This window comes from Hipposideros armiger, unplaced genomic scaffold (genome assembly GCF_001890085.2).
Source record: "Hipposideros armiger isolate ML-2016 unplaced genomic scaffold, ASM189008v1 scaffold_166, whole genome shotgun sequence".
Taxonomy (NCBI): Eukaryota; Metazoa; Chordata; class Mammalia; order Chiroptera; family Hipposideridae; genus Hipposideros; species Hipposideros armiger.
In genome coordinates this window covers 2,439,895-2,459,531 of record NW_017731516.1, presented here as the reverse complement: position 1 = coordinate 2,459,531, position 19,637 = coordinate 2,439,895, and the positions used below count along the sequence as shown (strand labels likewise).

At 36.7% G+C, this 19,637-nt stretch overlaps 1 protein-coding gene across 4 annotated transcripts in view; it reads right to left on the bottom strand.

Annotated features, from left to right (window-relative positions):
* PTPRR (protein tyrosine phosphatase receptor type R) overlaps positions 1-19,637 on the bottom strand; it is a 248,144-nt gene that overhangs the window by 87,993 nt on the left and 140,514 nt on the right. For 3 of the 4 annotated variants that reach the window (XM_019651760.1, XM_019651761.1, XM_019651762.1), the window contains 2 exons: positions 18,629-18,739; positions 4,293-4,555 (listed from right to left, as the gene is read on the bottom strand). In XM_019651760.1, the coding sequence (XP_019507305.1) occupies positions 4,293-4,555; positions 18,629-18,739 (374 nt within the window). Of the gene's footprint in view, positions 1-4,292; positions 4,556-18,628; positions 18,740-19,025; positions 19,196-19,637 lie in introns of those variants that run through there. The other variant, XM_019651763.1, reaches the window with a different exon arrangement.

Sequence of the window (19,637 nt, the reverse complement as noted above, 5' to 3'; positions counted from 1 at the left end):
TTTCAAGTGTTTTACTATGTACCAGAATTATAGGAATCATGGGAGACATAAGAGTATCTTGAGCCTGTACCTGTCTTTAAGATTCTTATAAGTTGGTGAAGGGACAGGATAAACTACTCAAAAACTAGTTTCAGTCCCTTTTTGAACTACTACTCATATTTAACTAAAATTACTGCTAGAGGAGTGGTTTATGTGAGTATTCAGAGGTGTTAAAAAATCACTGTGGATCTCGACAGGTATCATGGCTAATGGATGAAGGTAAGTTTTGTGTTGGAATTTGGAGACTAGAGATGGATAGAAGGAGGAAGAAGTGGGACTAGGTAAACAAAGATGCCAATGTGGACAGGAACACAGCACACTGGCGATAACAGGGTCAATAGAATGGATGGTTTATTTGGGTGTGTGTGTGGGGGGCAGGGGTAGTGACAAACAGATTTGGAGAGAATGAGCAAGACCAGATAGTATAGGACCTCTAAGGCCCAGCAAGGTGGTCTGTGCCTTATCCTGTAGGCAAAGGGGAGCTACTGAAGATTTTTATACAGCAAAGCAACATAATGCAAGTATTGTTAGTGCAAGATACATCTGAAGAGTGTACAGAATGAACTGAGGGAGAGAAGAGAATTGGATCAGGCAGATAAGATGAAATAAAATAATACATGTGAAATATAAAACATATATTCATTCTGAAGTCATTTTTATAATTATAAGACACAACTGTTCAAATATGAAATAATGAAGGTCCAGGGTGATGGTTACAAAAAGAAAGAATCAGTAATGAGAAAATATGAGGAGCAAGAATCAACATGATTTTATTACTAGTTAGAAATAGAGAGAAAAGAAGAGGGAATTGCTATGTTCTCACCTTATGATTCTTTAATCATCATAATTTTCAAGGTATATCCTTTGTACCAGTTAAACCTATGTATTTCGACTCTATATTTTCTTTTATTTATTTTTAATCTAAAATTATATTCTATTATTAATAATGTTAGAGCAACAGATTCTCCCCATCAGGGAAGACAGGTTTACATGGCATGACCCAAAACATTTTGGGGATAAGTGACTCATAATGTAGCGTTTATCATCTCATGGTGATTTTAACAAAGCCAGACTTTCACGCAATAAACAAATGGTTAATATTATACTCCAGGATCACAAAATGAAGGGTCATAAAACACAAGGCTATTTTAAAGGTATCTTAGAACACATAAGCATAAATTAAGCTTTAAGGCTTCAACCACTCAGAAAAGTTTTCTGATTGCATGGAACACTGCCCATCCTTAGCATTTTATCACTCTTAAAACTCATCACTACCCCATCTTGGCAGGGAATTATGATAGAAAAGTGAGGTGAGAATAGGGGAGGAAGGGATGGTAGAATAAATAACCCACCTCTACTGGGAGGTAACCTGAGAATTATTCATTATAATATTCATTCATTCATTCACTCATTCATTCAAGCATTGATCCCCAGGAGCTCTTGCTTTTCAGCAATTACACTCTATATGTAAGAGACAAAAATACAATTAAATCATGTATGTGCCCTCAAGAAATTTAGAGTCTAGGGGGTAGTAGTAAATAAAATATTTTTACAGAGTAGTAAATGAAATTTTTACCTACACCTGAGAAGTCTATAAATGTTGTGTGCACACAGGGTTATGGGACTAAAGCAGAGAGGAGCAGGGATGAGGTAGCTGAATTGTTGTCAGGAAGGTAGAGCAGAGAAAGACGGGGAAAGAGGTAGAGGGAGCTTGGAATGGCTTCCAAGAGAAAGTGATGTTTGAATTTCTCCCTCCATATTCCTTTCCTATTCCTCATCCTTATCTCTTACCTTTAGACCTCTTCTCTCCTTGCTGGGTAATCCAACCACAACCACTTCTTCTCTTTCTACCTTTGACACAAATGATTCCTAAAGAAGTACTTCCAGCTCAGTCTACCTCTCTGATGAAACTCTAAAGTTAAGGGGATGGAGGAGTCTATGTAGGAGCCTAAAGATGGTCACCCAAGAATCAGAAAAATAACATCTTGGAGGCCAAAGGAAGAGTTTCCAACAGAAAGCAGACATTAGAGATAGATGTGAGAAGAAATGAAACATGCTTTGTGCTTAGCCCATTGAAAAACTTGGTTAACATATGTGAGAGAAATAGTGAGGATGGAAGTTTGAAGAAGACCAATAAGGCAACAAATATACTCTTCTCATTCAAGACATATCTGGGAGAGGAAGGAAACACAGAAACCAAAGGAGAAATTGGGTTAAGGGAATTTCTTTGACACAAAAGAGAACCTGTTTGTATGCTGAGGGAATAGCATTAGCAAAGAGGGTACAGTTGAAAATAGAGGAAAATTGATGGAGTCAGTGATGAGGGGTGGTAGGGGATGACCTGGAGCTCTTGTGGAGAGAATAGCTTTTTCCTGCTTGAGGTGGGAAGGAGGTGGAAGGCGAAGGGAGGGGATGCAGGGAAGTTTGTAGACCAGGACGCGGGGAATCCATTTAACACTGATGATACATTTGCTCTGCTAATGTCCCCCACGTGGACAACAAAGATGAGCAAGACACCATCCCTGTACTCTCCTTTCTCAAACATTCATTTCATTTAAATGAAGAAATGGATATTTAACCTTATGTTCCTTGGAATTCAAACATGCCCAGCAGTGACCTACAGAGGTCAGGATGCTGGGAATAGGTACTCCCTAGAGGGTTTAACCATTGACCTGGCTTAGAATTGGTGGTGCATGATAATAATAAATACTAGTCTGACTTTTAGTCAGTTTTATTATCATCCTTAAAACATTTATAGAAAATGACCCCTTTATTGCCTGCATCTGAGATCATTTTTGCGACCTTGCCCTTGCTACACCACCCATGCTCAGATGCCTGTTTCAAGGTTTCTCTTTGAACTGAACATAAATGCATATGCTAATTTGGGTAAAAAAGAGTAAGAAATCCTGAAGGAAGTGAAGAAGTCAGGTTTAACCCCTTCATATTACAGAAGAAGAAAAAGAGGCCCAGATAGGTGAGTGGCTCATGGAGCCACTCACTCTAGAAATGGCAGATCTGGGTCTGGAATCCAGTTCTCCTGACTCTTGGTTAACCTTAGGAAAAAGGCTCCATCTTGTCCACATTTCCAGACTGCAGTCCAGAGAGCAGGTTAGTGGTATCCGAGTAAGAGGATGGCACCTGAAAGCCCTCGTGGATCCAGCAGGAAACCAACTATTTTGGAGGAGGAAGTAGGAAGAATGATTTGATTGTTCTCCATTTTTCTTATGGAGTCAAAGTGTTCTCCCTTTAAAAGACTTTGGAGATCACTGCAACAAATCCCTTTCTTTCCACTTCATTCATTGTTCTTTCACAGTACTTCCAAAGAAATTTGAATGACCAACTTGGTCTTCTGCTGTTCTTAAAGCTGCAAACTATATTTTCTGAAGTGTGTGTGTGTGTGTGTGTGTGTGTGATGGAACATATAATCAAATATTATATATGTGATCTAAAAACCTAAGGCAATCAAAAGGAGAAGGACAATGAATCTGGAAATATATCTTGAAAATTTTTCGTTTTCCCACTACTCTGACATGCAATGTTGAATATAACATAAATCATATTTTAAATATAAACATGAATCTTATGTTTTATGAATCTTCTTATTTTAAGAAATACCACAGAAAACTTTACTTAATATTTTTGGGAAACAAAGAATTAGCCCATCATTTAAATATTTTGCATATTCTAGCTTTCATAGCTTTCATTGGATTTGCTTTAAATGAAAATGTATCAGGATCAGTACATCGCAAAGGCAGGTAAGGCAACAAAAACAATGTCATGATACTTGAGATAATGTTTGTTTTTCTCAAAAGAAGCAGAGGGAAACCTTTACAAAATTTAATTTGTGGTGTAGACTCTTTCTACCTTACTCCAAACAATGTTGACTTCCGCAGGATATAACCGAAGTTCATTTCCAGCCCTCTATCTACTAGAGTTTTGATGACAATTAAACAGGATAGGACAGTGGCCCTCAAAAACAATAAATCATTGTTAAAGCTGTCCTGTAGTTGAAGATGACCTTGACTTAAGTGTACACCAAATTAACAGAATCAGATGCAACCAATAGATTTTTATTTTTTTAGAACACAGCTAGATTCTTTTGGGGGATAAGAAAGACTATTTCTTACTGTGTGTCCATTTGGTGGTGAACAATTCTATGCAATATGCCAAACATCTCTAGTTCTAGCCTTTTCGGTTTGTGGAATACTTTAAAATAAAAGCAACATGTAGGGTGATACAGCAAAAGCTCTTACCTCTCCTGAAGTCCTATGGGCTTCATTTTGAAAGGAGAAGGACAGACAGAGGTGGTAGCTTTGATTTCAGGAGTGTATCGGCCTTGAGGGTCCACGACCACGCTCAGTACCTTCGGGGCCTGCTCAGGCTGGACCATGCTGTTGACCGTCTTGGCCTCAGGCTGTGCTGGCTGTAACGTGAGGGGAGATAGGTGGATCTCCTGATTTTTCTCTTTATCTTGTCTCAAAGAAAGCTGAAGCTTTTCTTTTAATCTGTAAAGAATCTATAGAAGGAGATATAAAGAGAAAGAGCTCCTGTCATATTTTTTCATCCTCGATAACAAAATATGATCTCCTCCACCCCAACCTAGAAGACAAACCAAAATAAAGGTTTAATAATAATACAAATAAGGAAAGACTTCTAAGATGATTTCTCAGTGTTAGTGTTGAGATTTCTAGTTATGGTGCACAAACATCTTAAATATATATGTATGTGAATTTATTCCTTAAATATTATTAAAAGCAAATTTGGCTAATTTTATAAAAGTGCCAGATGTCAGTTTGATCACATGTAAGTTTTTACTTAAAAATGAGTGAAATGGAAGGCTTATAGGAGGAATGGCCATGAAATATGGGCTTGTGACATTTATAGAAACAAAGATCTGCATTTAATACAACATATAAAAATAAAGTCTTGAAAAATATAAATGAAAGAATAGTTATGCTACAAACCATAATTTCTTTTGTTATATTGTCATATATTAACTTGAGTATCTGGTAAATACTTGAAATAATTATTTAGGGCATCTATCAAAGAATAATTTGGATAACCAGAATATTTTTTTCTTATCTCTTTCCCTTTTTAGTTTTTAATGCATGTAGAAAAAAGCAAAAGTATCACTTTCCTCCATTCTCGGAGCTCTTTCTCGAATGGCTAATATCATTCAGAAATGGTAGAATTTTCATTTTTAAACTTTTAAAAGAATTGGACTGACTTTGCTAGGACACTGCAATGACCATATTGTGAGATAAGCAAAGTCTGTCTTTCCTGTCCTCAGTCTCCCCTATTAACGTGACATTTCTCTTGTTTGTTTTTAAAATTTATTTATTTTTCTTTTTAAAAATGTATTTTACTTTTCCAGTTTTATTGAGATATAATTGACATATAACATTGCATAAGTTTAAGTTGTACAAAATGATTTACTATTTTTTCTCTTCTCTTGATGCTGACTCCTCTACTCCAATTCCTGCAGAAACTAGATGGCCTCATGCTTCTTCAAGTCTGTTCAAAGAAGTGACTTGATTAGTTAATCCACATGAAGAACTGACTTAACCCATTATCAGCAATTATGGCCCTGATGACATCTGCATCTTCTAATGCTTTAGGCCAACTGAACTCCCTTGTTTAATTTCTGGAATCCATTAACTAAATGAATGTTATGCTAGGAAAGAGGGCTTTTCTGGTACTTTTCAATCCCATTTATACTAAATAGTCACGATATAAAGGAACTTTTCTTTCAAAGTTCCTTTAAATTCTAGTAATCTCTATATTTTAAATCTATGAGAAAGATACAAAGCCCAAATATATATTTTTTCTTGTTAAAGGATGAATAAACAGAAAAGAAAGCTAGCAAAGAATTCACCTGAAATTGTGGAGGAAACAAATAACTTTGATAATTTATTTCAGAAAACTTTTAGAAAATATTTGCCCAGTATTCTCAAAATATATTGGTTAAAAAAAAAAAGTCTATTTAACAAATAAGATTATAAAAAAAATCAGGATGAAATAAAAACACAAGAGTCTAAGAGGAAAAGGTATCAGGATGAGATTTAAAAAAAAAGAATTCAAAGAAATGAAAACTCAGCAGCAGGATATAAATCTTTGCAAACAATAAAGAACAGAACTGACAATGCAGAAAATATAATCAATGGCCTATATGACAAAGTTGAGAGACTGCCTGGAATCTAGAGAAAAAGGATAAAGCAATGAAGATGAAGATAAAAGATAGGATATGGAAGTCAGAGAAGAGTCACTATAAATGATAAACCAGAGTAAATGAAAGAGAAGGAAGTCATTGAAAACTATTTTCAGTGCCCACTATGTCATGTATTGTGAAGGTGCAGAGTATTCTGCTATGAACAAAGAGCCTATTTCCTGTTCTTATGGAATTAAGGAATACAGAATGGAAAATGTTCTTAGTTTTCTTAAAAAAATATATGTCAATTGAAAGAAGAGTAAATGTGAAACAAAAATAGAGCCATTTTCATGGCTTTGAAAAAAAATACATGTTACAAAGGATGCATGAATTCCATGGCTAAATAAATTAATGTTGAAGCTTAGGAAGCCAACAGAAAGAATTCCTCAAATATGCAAGAAAACATACCACCTGTGTACCATTCCTGAAAAAATTTTAGTCAAAGTCATGAGAAAGATGATTCAAAATTAAGAAATAAAGAACTAAAAACTGTGATATAAACGGGAGATATAGAATTGTTTAAACACAGAGTGAAAAGTAAATTTAACTATGTCTTAGGTCCAACATCTCAGATTATAGTAACAAGGAAGAAGGTTGGGAAAGAACAGAAAGGTAAAAAAATAGGGGTGAATGAACATTAAGTGACTTTTTAATTAGGGATACAGAGGGCATCGGAATGAGAGTGGTGACTAGAGGTCCTTCTGATCTAATTATACGTTAAGGAAATTGCAGTCTAGCTAAATAACATGGCTTGCCCAAAGCCAGCATTTAGCCATGGTAGAGCCGAGCCCTAACATCATTCTGTTTTGCAGGCCATGCACTTTCCACCTCCTTACATTCATCGCCTCTGGTGCTGCTCTTCACCACACTATCATTCTTGAAGATTGACCTGAAATCACATCTGCCCCGGGTGTGATTTTCACCAATGAGTTTGAAAACCACCAAATCTAAGACTATACCTTTCATGGATGGAAAGTTCTTCTTAAAAAAAGGACTATGTGCATCTGAGGTATAACTAGGAATTCATATTGTAATTTGAATTGCCAGGAAATGAAAAAGAATTCTTATTGTCTTTTATATCAGTGTACTTCTTCACAACGTGTAAACCTTCATACTGGTGGTATTTGTGGACTCTGGTAGGGTAAAGCTAAATTAAAAAATTTTGAAAACAATGGGTTCTAAATATTCCCATGACAAACATTACTGATAATAGTACTACAAATATTACCAGAAAAAAGATGTCTAATGCTAAGGGACAAGTCTTCTTACTGTTACTGCAATTAATTTCACAAGCTATAGGACAGAAAATACTGAAGATGAATCCCTTTATCCTGTGCATAATGCCCAGGATGGGGAAGTTTTTAACTTTTTGCTTCTCTTCACTTTTCGTAACCCTTAAAAGACACGTTGCCACCACACCACTCTGCAAAATCGAAACCCCTCTAGAAAAATGCCAATCAGATGATACATTTGTGTTAAGCTAAACACACAGATACTGAAGGATGAGGCAACATAATTTAAGGTTGGATAGATTTTATTTATTTTTTAATTGTAAGAAAGTTATTTTCCTGAATGAGAACAGAAACAAATATATCGTACCTTTACAAAAAATATAAGTAGAAGATAACGCATATATTGTACATTCTAAACTCTTCACATGGAAATATAATATGTATACTGGAACAATTGCTTGCCTGTTTACATTTGGTTTTGAAGAAACACATCTCAAAAATGAAAATGAGGAAGCAAGGAAATGTTGGCCCTCTCAGTAGGTCTTGACAGGTCACTTTTATGATTCTATTAATATAAAACAAGCTCTCGTCCAAAGTCCTTCTTTACCATTCATGAGCTTATGTTCTTGATGAGGAACCTTTGTCACGTATTTTACAGTCATCTGTTTACTTCATCTCTGGTTAAAGGTCAATGTTTAAAACCGTCTCTATATAGTATGTGTACAAACTGATTGCCACATCTTTAATTAGGGAAAAGCAGAACTTGGAGAGTGCATAATGCTTAGAGGAAACTGTGTAAAAATATTCAAGAGAGAGATTCGGCTGTCTGAAAAAAATGTGGAAAAAACCTGAGGAGTTTGCTATTTGGCAATAGGGCATTTGTCATGAAATTTAACTGTAAGGCAGTGGATCTCAACCAGCAGGAAGTTTGCCCTTCTGGGGACACTGGGTAATATCTGGAGATATGTTTTGGTTGTCATAGTGGGGTGTGTGTGGGGTGCTACTGGCATCTAGTGGGCAGATAGTAGGGATGTTGTTAAATACCCTACAATGCATAGGACAGACCCCCTCCCCACAACAATTACCTAGTCCAAAACGTCAACAGTGCCACCATTGAGAAACCTGTGACAAGGGATCATAAAAATCACCTGGTATGATCTGCTCATTTCACATTTCAACCTAGAGGGGTTAAATAATTTATGGAAGGTTAGAAATAAAGTCTAGATTCCAGGTTTCCTGACTTTTATGCCTGTGATCATTCACTTCTGCTATTTCCTGTAAATACCACATCTTTCTTCCCAACCTATTTCCCAAAGCCTCTGGGGAAGTATGTCAGAGGTTTTCCTCGGCACAGCTTGAGGTCTGGAATACAGCATATGTATACTTCTCTGTGTGAATGCACTTTGTTTCAAAGCTCAACCAAAAAGCTTACCATAGCAACAGCGAGTCAATATTTTTGAATTTACCTTTAGAGCTTGTTGTTTGAATCTTATGATGCAATAAAATCTTTTGATTATTTGGAAAGGGAATATTGAATGAGAGGACCTATAAAAGTCAAACTACAGCAAGAGAATAAATTAATAGCAGGAAGAAGAGAACCAGAGGAACACACCAGAAGTGAGAGGAAGTTAAGAAAAATCTTACAAAGTTCTTTTGCAGCTTATAATCTTCATTTAAAAAATCTTGTAAGCAGCTAACACAAAACATCTGTTTAAATTAATACATATTCAAATTTTAAAATACCACCAGCAACAGTCCATAGCATGTGTTCTTACAGTATTTACAGTTAATTCTGAAAGGTCTTTTTTTCTTTAAGATATTTATTAAAATATAGCTAACATACAATATTATATTAGTTTCAGGTATACACCATAGTTATTCAACATTTATATACCTAAAGAAGTGATTACCATGATAAGTTCAGTAACCATCTGACACCATACCACACTATCACAATATTATTGACTATATTTCCCATGCTGTACATTACATCCCCATGTTTTATACCTGGAAATCTGGACTTCTTATTCCCTTTTATGTTCCCATCTCCCTTTAATTATTCAATTACAGTTTACATTCAATATTATTTTATATTAATTTCAGGTGTACAGCATATGGTGTACAGCATATGGTTAGGCATTTATATAATTTAAGAAGTGATTCTCCTGACTAGTCTAGTACCCACCTGGCACTATACCTAGTTATTACCATGTCATTAATTACATTCCCTATGCTTACATCCCCATGACTATTTTGTAACTACGAATTTGTACTTCTTAATCCCTTCACCCTTTTCACCAGCCCCCCAACCCCACTCCCATCTATCATCCAATAAATCTAGTAGTTGACACTATACATAGTTATTACAAAATTATTGACTATATTCTTTATGCTATACCCTACATCCTCATGACTACTTTGTAACTATCAATTTATACTTCTTAATCTCTTCCTCTTTTTCATCCACCCCCTCAACCTCCCTCCCATCTGGCAACCATCAAAATGTTCTCTGTATCTATGAGTTTGTTTCTGTTTTGTTTGTTTATTTTGTTCTTTAGCTTTCACATATAAGTGAAATCACATTGCATCTGTCTTTCTCTGTGTGACATACACCACTCAACACAATACCCTCCAGGTCCATCCATGCCACCACAGATGGCAAGAACCCATTCCCTTCCCTGGCGGAGCAATATTCCATTGTATATATGTACCACCTACTCTTTAGCCATTCATCCATCAACAGACACTTGGGCTGCCTCCGTATTTTGGCCATTGTAAACAATACTGCAATGAACAAATGGACGCACTTGTCCCCTAGAAGAAGCATTTTGGGTTTCTTTGGATAAATACCCAGAAGTGGGATTACTGATTGCTTCTTAGTTTCTTGTTATAGCCTTAGTTTTAAAGTTTATTTTGTCTGGTATAAGTATTGTTACTCCAGGTTTTGGGTTCTTTTTGTTGTTGTTGTTTGTTTCCACTTTCATGAAATATCTTCATCCCTTTACTTTCAGTCTGTGTGTGTCTTCTGATCTGAAGTGAGTCTCTTGTAGGAAGCATATGTAAGGGTCTTGTTTTCGTATCCATTCAGCCACCCTTTCTTTTGTTTGGAGCAATTAATCCATTTACATTGAAAGTAATTTCTGATAGTATGCAATTATTGCCATTTTATTATTCATAATTTTGATCTTTTTTTTTTCCCATCTTAAAGTAGTCCCTCTAAGATTCCTTGTAACACTGGTTTGGTGGTGATGAACTCCTTTAGCTTTTTCTTGTCTGGGAAGCTCTTTATTTGTCCTCCAATTCTAAGTGATAGCTTTGCTGGGTAGAGTAATCTTGGTTGTAGGTCCTTGCTTTTCATCACTTTGAATATTTCCTGCCAATCCCTTCTGGTTTACAAAATTTCTGTTGAGAAATCAGCTGACCATTTTATGGGGTTGTCAGCTTCCTTGTAGTAACTAACTGCTTTTCTCTTGCTGCTTTTAAGATTTTTTCTTTGTCTTTAACCTTTGGCATTTTAATTATGATGTGTGTTGGTGAGGCCCTCTTTGGGTTAATCTTGTTTGGGACTCTCTGTGCTTTCTAAGCTTGTATGTCTATTTCTTTCATCAGGTTAGGGAAGATTTCCATTATTATTTCTTCAAATAGATTTTCAATTCCTTGCTTTCACTCTTCTCTTTCTGGTAGCCCTATGATGAAAATGTTGGTACATTTGATGTTGTCCCAGAGATCCCTTAAACTCTTCTCAGTTTTTTTGATTCTTTTTTCTTTTTGCTGTTCTGATTGGGTGTTTTCTGCTACCTTATCTTCTAAATTGCTGATTCAGTCTTCTGCTTCATCTAATCTACTGTTGATTCCCTCTAATGTATTCTTCATTTCAGTTATTGTATTCTTTATTTATGACTGGTTCTTTTTTATGCTTTCTATCTCCATTTTATGTTTCCTGTCTCTTTGTTGAAATTCTACCTGAGATCATTGAGCATCCTTATAACCAGTGCTTTGAACTCTGCATTAGGTAGATTGCTTGCCTCCATTTTGCTTAGTTCTCCTTCTGGAGCATTGTTCTGTTCTTTTATTTGGGACTTGTTTCTTTGTCTCCCCATTTTGGCTGTCTCCCTATGTTTGTTTCTATTTATAAGGTAGGGCTGCTATGCCTCCTGGTCTTTGTAGAATGCTCTTATGTAGTAGATGTCCAGTGAGACCTAGTGGCTCAGTCTCCCTGGTCACCAGGGCTGGGTGCTCCAGGTGTGTCCCTTGTGTGGGTAGTGTGTGCCCTCCTGTTGTAGTTGAGCCTTGGTTGCTGTTTGCACATCAATGGGAGGGACTGACCCTCGGGCTGATTGGTTGTGAGAAATGGCCATGACTACAGTGAAGGAGCTGTTGTGCAAAAGCTGAACCCACAGAGCAGGGTTCACTTTAGCAGGGCTCTGGTGCCTGCCCAGTCTGCCCTTTGGGTTCGTTGTCCTTGGAGGTGGCTGGATGATACTCTGGTTTGGTCCAAAACTGGTCTCTGGGAATTCCGGTTCCCAGGGTCTCCTGGGAAGGGCCCTGCTGCAGGCCAAGTTCAGCCACAGCCTGTGCCCTACTTGGGTCCATCTGGCATGAGCCACAAAGCAGTCAATAGTTGACTGCCAGTTATGCTGTGCTTGGAGATGCCTCAAGAGGCCTATCTGGGAACTGAGGCTGGCTGTCAGTAGTGTGGGGTTTAGGGATGCTCAGCAAGAGGTATGGGATATGCTGAAGGCAGATGCTGCTTGTTTGGGTTTTGTGAACCTTTGAGAGATTTTAGGAAAGTCTGAAGCATGAGCTAAGACAGGATGTTTGTATGGAAAACCCACTGGAAGCAGCTTTGGTGTGCTGAAAATTAGGTGTGGTGAGGTCTTTGGGAATCACCAGGGTGGGGTGAACAAATGGTGTTAGCCAGGTTGATGGAGATTCAGATATGGTGGCCACCTGCATCTGTTGAGCAGGAAGGGCTCAACAAAGACACAATGGCTTCTGCCAGCTCCTCTGTCTGGGAGAAAGCTGCCCCACTAGCCCTCATCCTGAAGCCAGACAACTCAGTTCCTCTCTGTATGTCTCTGGCACTTTTCAAGCTGCTGCTCCAGTACTGGAGTTCAGAGGGAGTGAGTCCGTTAGCAAGTAAGTTTGTGTGCAGGCTCTTTAAGAGGAGCACCTAGGACTGAAGCTGCCCATGTCACTCAGCCACAATCTCTGCTGGTTTTCACAGCCAGAAGTTATGAGGACTTCTCTCCCTGGCACTGGAACCCTGGGCTAGGGAGCCTGGTGTGGGGCTGGAACCCCTTGCTCCTGGTGGAGGGGAACCTCACAACTGTGATGTCCCTATCAGTTTTTAATGGTCACATGTAGGTGCTGGATGGAACAGTTTGCTCTATGTCTCTACCCCTCCTACCAGTCTTGAGGTAGCTTCTTCTGTATGTTCTTAGTTGTAGGGCTTTGGTTCAGTTGGACTTCAGATGGTTCTCAATGATGGTTGTTCTGTAGTTTAGTTGTAATTCTGATGTGATCACGAAAGGAGATAAGCACAAAATTTACCTACTCTCCCATTTTGACTGTAAATCCCATTTATTTCTTTTAATTGAATAAACATGAATCAATCCCTACTATATTCTAGAAACACATTGTGGAGGCAAAGATGGCACTTAACCCTGTCTTCTGGAAACTCACAGGTTTCCAGAAGAGACAGACATGTAAAAATTATATCCAATACGAGATACTAAGTGCAAAAATAGAGATGTGTCCACAGTAGGTATGGTGTAGTATACATTTATCAGTTCTGCTCATGTTGAGTGACTCTGATTAATATAGGCATTTTCATCCTGTTACTGGACCCCTTTGTGGCAAGGAATAGATGCTTACAAGATAGAATGATAGAACTTAAAGAAACTACAGTTTGACTATATTATCCATGGAATCATAGTAAAGAGCTCAGACTTTTAATCCAGATACACTTGGACTTGAATTCCAACTCCTCTCCTCAGATACCTTCCTCCCCCACCCCCAACACACATATATCCACATGTTGTTTGTTCTTTGTCAAGTCACTTATCTTCTCTGAACCTTGGTTTTTCTCATGAGTAAAATTAGGAAACTAATATTCATTAAGTGTTTATGCATAGAGCCTATAGTTAGTAATACTTAAAAATTTGCTAAAAGGGTAGATCTTACTTTAAGTGTTATTATCACAACACAAAATAATAATAATAAATAAAGAGGGTGAAAGGAAATTTTGGAGGTGATGGGTAGATTGGCATAGATTTTGGTGATGTTTTCATGGGTGTATACTTATCTCCAAACTCATCAAGTTGTATGCATTAAATATGTACAGTTTTTGTATGTCAAAATCATGCCACATTAAATTGTTTAAAAATACATAAAATATTAAGGCAGTAAACTTAGTACCTGTAAGTATGCAATTAATGGAACAACTTAATTATTTTTGGTATCATTATTTTTCCTCATAGTAAGAAGGTTGCATTCTTAGCTAAATTGTTTTTATTAATACAGAAAAAAATTAAAAATTAGCTTGAGATATATACCTACTTTGGAAAATGGTCTGTAACCAAATCATTCCAGCTAGGAATCTAATCCCATTTTCCTTAATCCCTAGGGATTATACATAACAAATTAGAAAAGTATGGCTATTTGTGTCCACTTTTGACATGTATTTACTGTGTAATTCTCAGGATGTAGCAGGTGGTCTGATCTAGGATTTCCTGCCTCAGCTAACAAGACCATGACTATAGAAACTGTATAATACATGGATGGCTCTTCTATGGGTCTAACATGCCAATGCTTTTACTGACCCAAACAGCTGTTTTTATCTGTTTTCTAAAATTGCTTTCTAGAAGCAATCTGGCTTTTAGATATCTCTACCTACATTTCATAAATACCTTTGCACTTATTACTAAATCTCTAAGTACATTTGAAGGTTTAAATTAGATGATAAAATATTCTTTCTATTATTTATTGAAGTTTAAGAACTAATTCTTCTCAGTAATATATTTCCTCCACCTAAAACAGACTGAATAGATTGGAAGTTGCCCACACATTTTTTTCTTGGAAAATTGTATTTGTCTATTTGTTGCTCCACCCACTGTACATTCACAGTTGAGAGGTGCTAAATAAGTCACACATTTGAAAATGTCATGCATGTCTAATTTTGTGCCTGGCAACATATATATATATTTTTTATTTTAAGGAAAGTAAACAATATGCCACATTTCAAAAATTTTGCCATGCCTTATGTTATTGTTATACAGCACACATAATCCTTCATTACAGCAATTTACCTATATAATTTCACAATAAAACCACGTGCTTTTCATTTCTATGGTATGTAGGAAGACTGGATAGAAATAATGTTATTTGATCTTTCATAAATATAATTAATGCCAGAGGAAAAATTCTGAGTTGTATCTTTTGCCATGGAATTAATAAAATTATGAGAAATGGAATTGGAATATATATATTGAAAAATTATAAAAGTGATAGTATAACTACTACTGAAAGATCTAAGTAAAAAACTTAACTTTAAATCAACATAATTATCAAAAACATTGGAAATTTACAAAGATAAGCTTATTTTAGACAATCACATTTGACATACCTCTAAATGTGAATTGCTGACTTCTCAGTGGTTAAGTCGCATCAGATAAACTTAACTTCATCTTAATCCTGCCTCTTAAGTAGTGTTTATTTTTATTTTTTTTATCAATATTAACTCCTTTCAATGTACTGATGGTTCGTTCTCCTGTTAGTTTTTTTTTTTTTTTTTTTAGCTGAGCCATCCTGCTACCTGTTGGCAGCTCTGCGGCTGCTCAGCTCGGGCTGGACTCGAACTGCTGTTGCTCAGAGCTCAAACTCTTGAGTGAGCTCTTAACCAACTGAGCCACTCGGCCGGCCCTCCTGTTAGTTTTTTAAGTGGCCCTTTCATGTTAAAATCTAAGATAGTGTTTGAAATATATCATTCTACTACTTTCTTTCATTTATCCAAGAACTATTGGAATAGACATCATAAGCATTGCTTCTCACTACTCCCCACCTCCAATGGGTACCTCGCCTAGGAAATGAGAGCATGACTGCCCAGGTAGTTAGACAAATAACCCAGGAGTTATTATTATTATTATTATTATTATTATTATTATTATTATTATTTGCTTTCCATCTCCCTGAGAATCAGTACACAGTCCTGTCAGTTCCATCTACAAATAAACCCCAGTCTTTCACTTCTCTTCATCTCCACCACCACCCGCTACTCTGAACCACTGTCATCTTTCTCATCAGGTTAATGTAATAGCCTTAAGAAGAGTCTCCCTGCTCCCACACTTCATCCCATGCTCTGTTCCCTATCACTCTGCACCAGCAGAGAACAAGATCTTTTAAATACACATCAAAGCTCTGCTTAAAGCACTTAGCTTCCACTCTTCTCATTGAATCCAGGGAGGCTAAGCTTATCCCCACCTCAGCTGTTTCCACCATAACCTCTGCCTGGGAGGCTCTTTCCTCATATTTGCATGTCTCAGATTGCTTTGCTCCTCTCACTCACTATGTTCTCTCTTCATGGCACTTAATACTGTTTGATTGTTTAAAAAACATTAATAAACTTAAATTTTTTAGAGCAGTTTTAGGTTTACAGAAAAATTTAGCAGAGAATACAGGGTTCTCTATACCCTTTCTCTCCTACTTGCCTAAACAATTTCCCCTAGTATTAACAACTTGCATTAGCGTGGTACATTTGTTGTAATTGCTGATCCACTGTTGATAGAATTAACTGAAGTCTATAATCTAGATTAGTGTCAATCTTTGGATATATTCTATGGGTTTTGACAAATCCACAATGTCATATATTCACCATTATAAGATCATACAGAATAGTCTCAATGACCTAAAAATGTGCTTCACTTATTCATCCTTCCCCACCCAAGTTCTGGCAAAGCACTGATCTTTTTACTGTCTCTATAGGTTTGCCTTTTCTAGAATGTTATAGACTTGGAACCGTACAATATATTCACTATTTGATTTTTAAAAATAGTAAACTTAATTATTAACCATGTCCCCCTTTAGAGCACAGGCCTTATGAGAACAGGAACCGTATTTGTCTTGTTCTCACCTTTGCCCACAGAACCAACAATAGACCTGCAGTGGATCCTCTGCAGGACTTTGTGGACTGAATGAGGATGAATGTACCTACCAACCCAGCAGAGAGCCACCACCTATACTTATGAAATACTCCTATCTCGAGTTGTTCTAGTAACTTTGGAGCTGACTTATGCAGGTTTCTGACTTTCACATTGGTGCTCTGCAGATTTGGGGAAAAGGAGAGCTGTTCCCGGGGCCCCAAATGGTTGAAGGTATGGCGACTACAGGTCCTTTTGCCACCTGAGACCAATATGTCACGTAGGGATTTATCCAGTCATATTGGATGTACAGGTGCTCCCTGGGTGGGAAAAGCAAAATATGGAGTGTATCTTACACGTTAATAGCAGACTCTGCTCTGCCTCGTTTACCCTAATGCTCACAGGCGGCTCATGAATTTGCCTTCCCACTTCCCTCCTTTCATCTTTGTCTTTGCTCTTGTGCATTTACCCCCTGAACACTTTCCATTTTTATCACTCTATACCCCTTTCTATCTTCTGATCCTCCTTTTTTCACCTGTGAAGCAGAAAAACACCCTAATTGTGACTGACAAAAGAGAGCCCAGCACTCGAGATTTTCTGTGTTAAGGAAATGAAGAACCAGGTATTTTAAAGTGCAATAAACCATAACAAGGAACCACACACCCTCTAAAACACCAAAAAAATGCCCAAAGGCTTCTGCCACAATGTCTATAACTTTTAACTTTCTCTCATTAAATTCTTTTTCCTTAATCTCCACCATTTAATATATAAAAATCAATTTTCTTACTCAATCCTTAAATTATTCTTTTGTTTATCGTGTCACAATTTCTAGAAATCTTCTTTTTCAATGCCTGGGCCACAGGAGATGCCCTGAATTCATTATGATGGAAGTTTTAAGGTGTTCTTACTACTTCCTATATTTAGACTCCAGGAAATATGCTCATCATCACTTTATTCAAGGTCTTAGTTGTTTGCATCCTTCAAGTTTAGACCTACTCAGCCTCTGTCTTTCAAACTGAGCCCCGATCTTTCTAACATAAACCTCTTCCCAGTAAAGGGAGCACAAATGAATAAAATCCAATAAGACACTAAACAACACTGCTGATTGTAGAAAGAATAAGTAGCATGAAGTCTTTTGGGGGGCATTTGAAAACTAAGGAAGGACTGTTTCTTAAAATCTGCAAATTTAAAAAACAACATAGTACACAGAAAAAATATTAAAATCCTTTTATAAACTTTCAACATTTTAATATACATCACAGAATTTTCAAAAGAATAGGAAAATCTTATTCTATTTGAAAGGTAACTGTTAACTCATTCAATACCAAACAGCACTGCCAAGTTTAGTGGGTTTAGATTTATTTTGGGTTCTATTTCTTAAATTAGAAATATACCTTTAAAGGCTGCACATTTATGATTTGCTATTTACAGAGCCATTTGCAGTTATACTTTTATATTTTTACAGTATTCATTTCACCTAAAAAAATTAGTTGGTAGTGGATTATACAGTCTTTGAGTCTATATTCATTTCCCTTTCATGTCTGGAATTTCATAACATGCTTTCAGGGCCCTTTAAAAATAAGTAAATCAACCACTCTTTAAGGAGTAAGCTTGCCCCTCAGACATACTTCTTTTTAAATTTTTTCCTGAGTTCCATAAAAATGATATAAATGAAGAAATAAAGTAAGTCCAAAGTGTGCCCCTGAGAGTTTAACGACTTTAATTCACAGTGACCTCAGTGAATCACTTCATAAAGCTTCATTCTCAGGGTTGATCAAGTTACTAAAAGCCTCGGTGTAATTATAGCTTTATTCTGCAGGTCAGAATCCATAATTCCATAGGTTTTCCTTTAGCTCTCACACTGCTGTCAGATATGAAATTTCCCAATTTAACAGGAACACAGTCTTGCTTCTGTTCCCAGTATTTTCGACATTCATTTGAACAGCAATGTATCCAGCAATATTAAACAGTGGGCTCAGCAAAGGGTAAAATATATAAAGAAGCAAACTTACCATCAAACACGTTACTATAATAACAAAGATGCTGAGGAATATGACAACAGCATAAAATCCTTCTTTGCTCCAGATTTTGTCCGCTTCATGCTGCCCTTGTAAAACATTTTTCTTTAAAAGCAAAAGAGAAAGTCCGACGTTAAATGAGAGCTTGAAGAGACTGGCGTTCTTATCAGACACTAAATGTATTTTTAGCTTTATTCCATTCAGTGTAGTAGAACACACCTACATTCCCCACTGCCAGAGCTGCCTGCTTCTCAAACTGATCTAAGACAAGGGACTGCCACCCTTAGACATTCGGAGATTATTTTATCTCCTGTACAGGAGCGAGCATGCCCCACATGGAATAGTGGGGCTAAGACTTCGTAAATGTCTCTCAGTCTCTCTTAGAAATTACCTGGTTCATAGGTAAGAGAGTTCTGTGCTTTTCTGTGTTGAGGAAACTGTTTCTGAAGCTTCCCTTACTCTGAATTCCCCTCCCAGCACAACAACACCCTGCTTTACGTGCTGTAAGACTGCTCTTAACTTCTAAACAAAAGTGAAACAGGTGCAAACAAAATCTCATGATGCATTAATAAACAGAGCAGCAATGTCTGGATCATTTCCTCCTTTTTTTTCCCCTCTGTTATCCAACCTTTCTTTTTAAAATGCAGTCCTTTTTGTCAAAATCTGATGCAAGTACCACCTCAACTCCATAAATTGTTAGGATATTATGTTTTATTTAAGCCACAGGGAACATCAAAAAGTCCAGAATTATTTACTAATGAAAGATGAAAGAAATAATTTTAATTTGAATTATACTTTTTTTTTCTTACTACTTTTTGGGGTGGGTGTGTGGAAGGGTAGAGAAAAGCATAAATAAAATATGAATAAGTGTCTTAGTTTTATTTCACTTATTCTTTAAAATAAGCACATTTTAGAATCAAGTCTTATAATTCAATTAGTTTTGTGATTCAGTGAAATTAATAGATTTACAGTTAAACTTTGACTTGGAACCAAATGGAAAAAC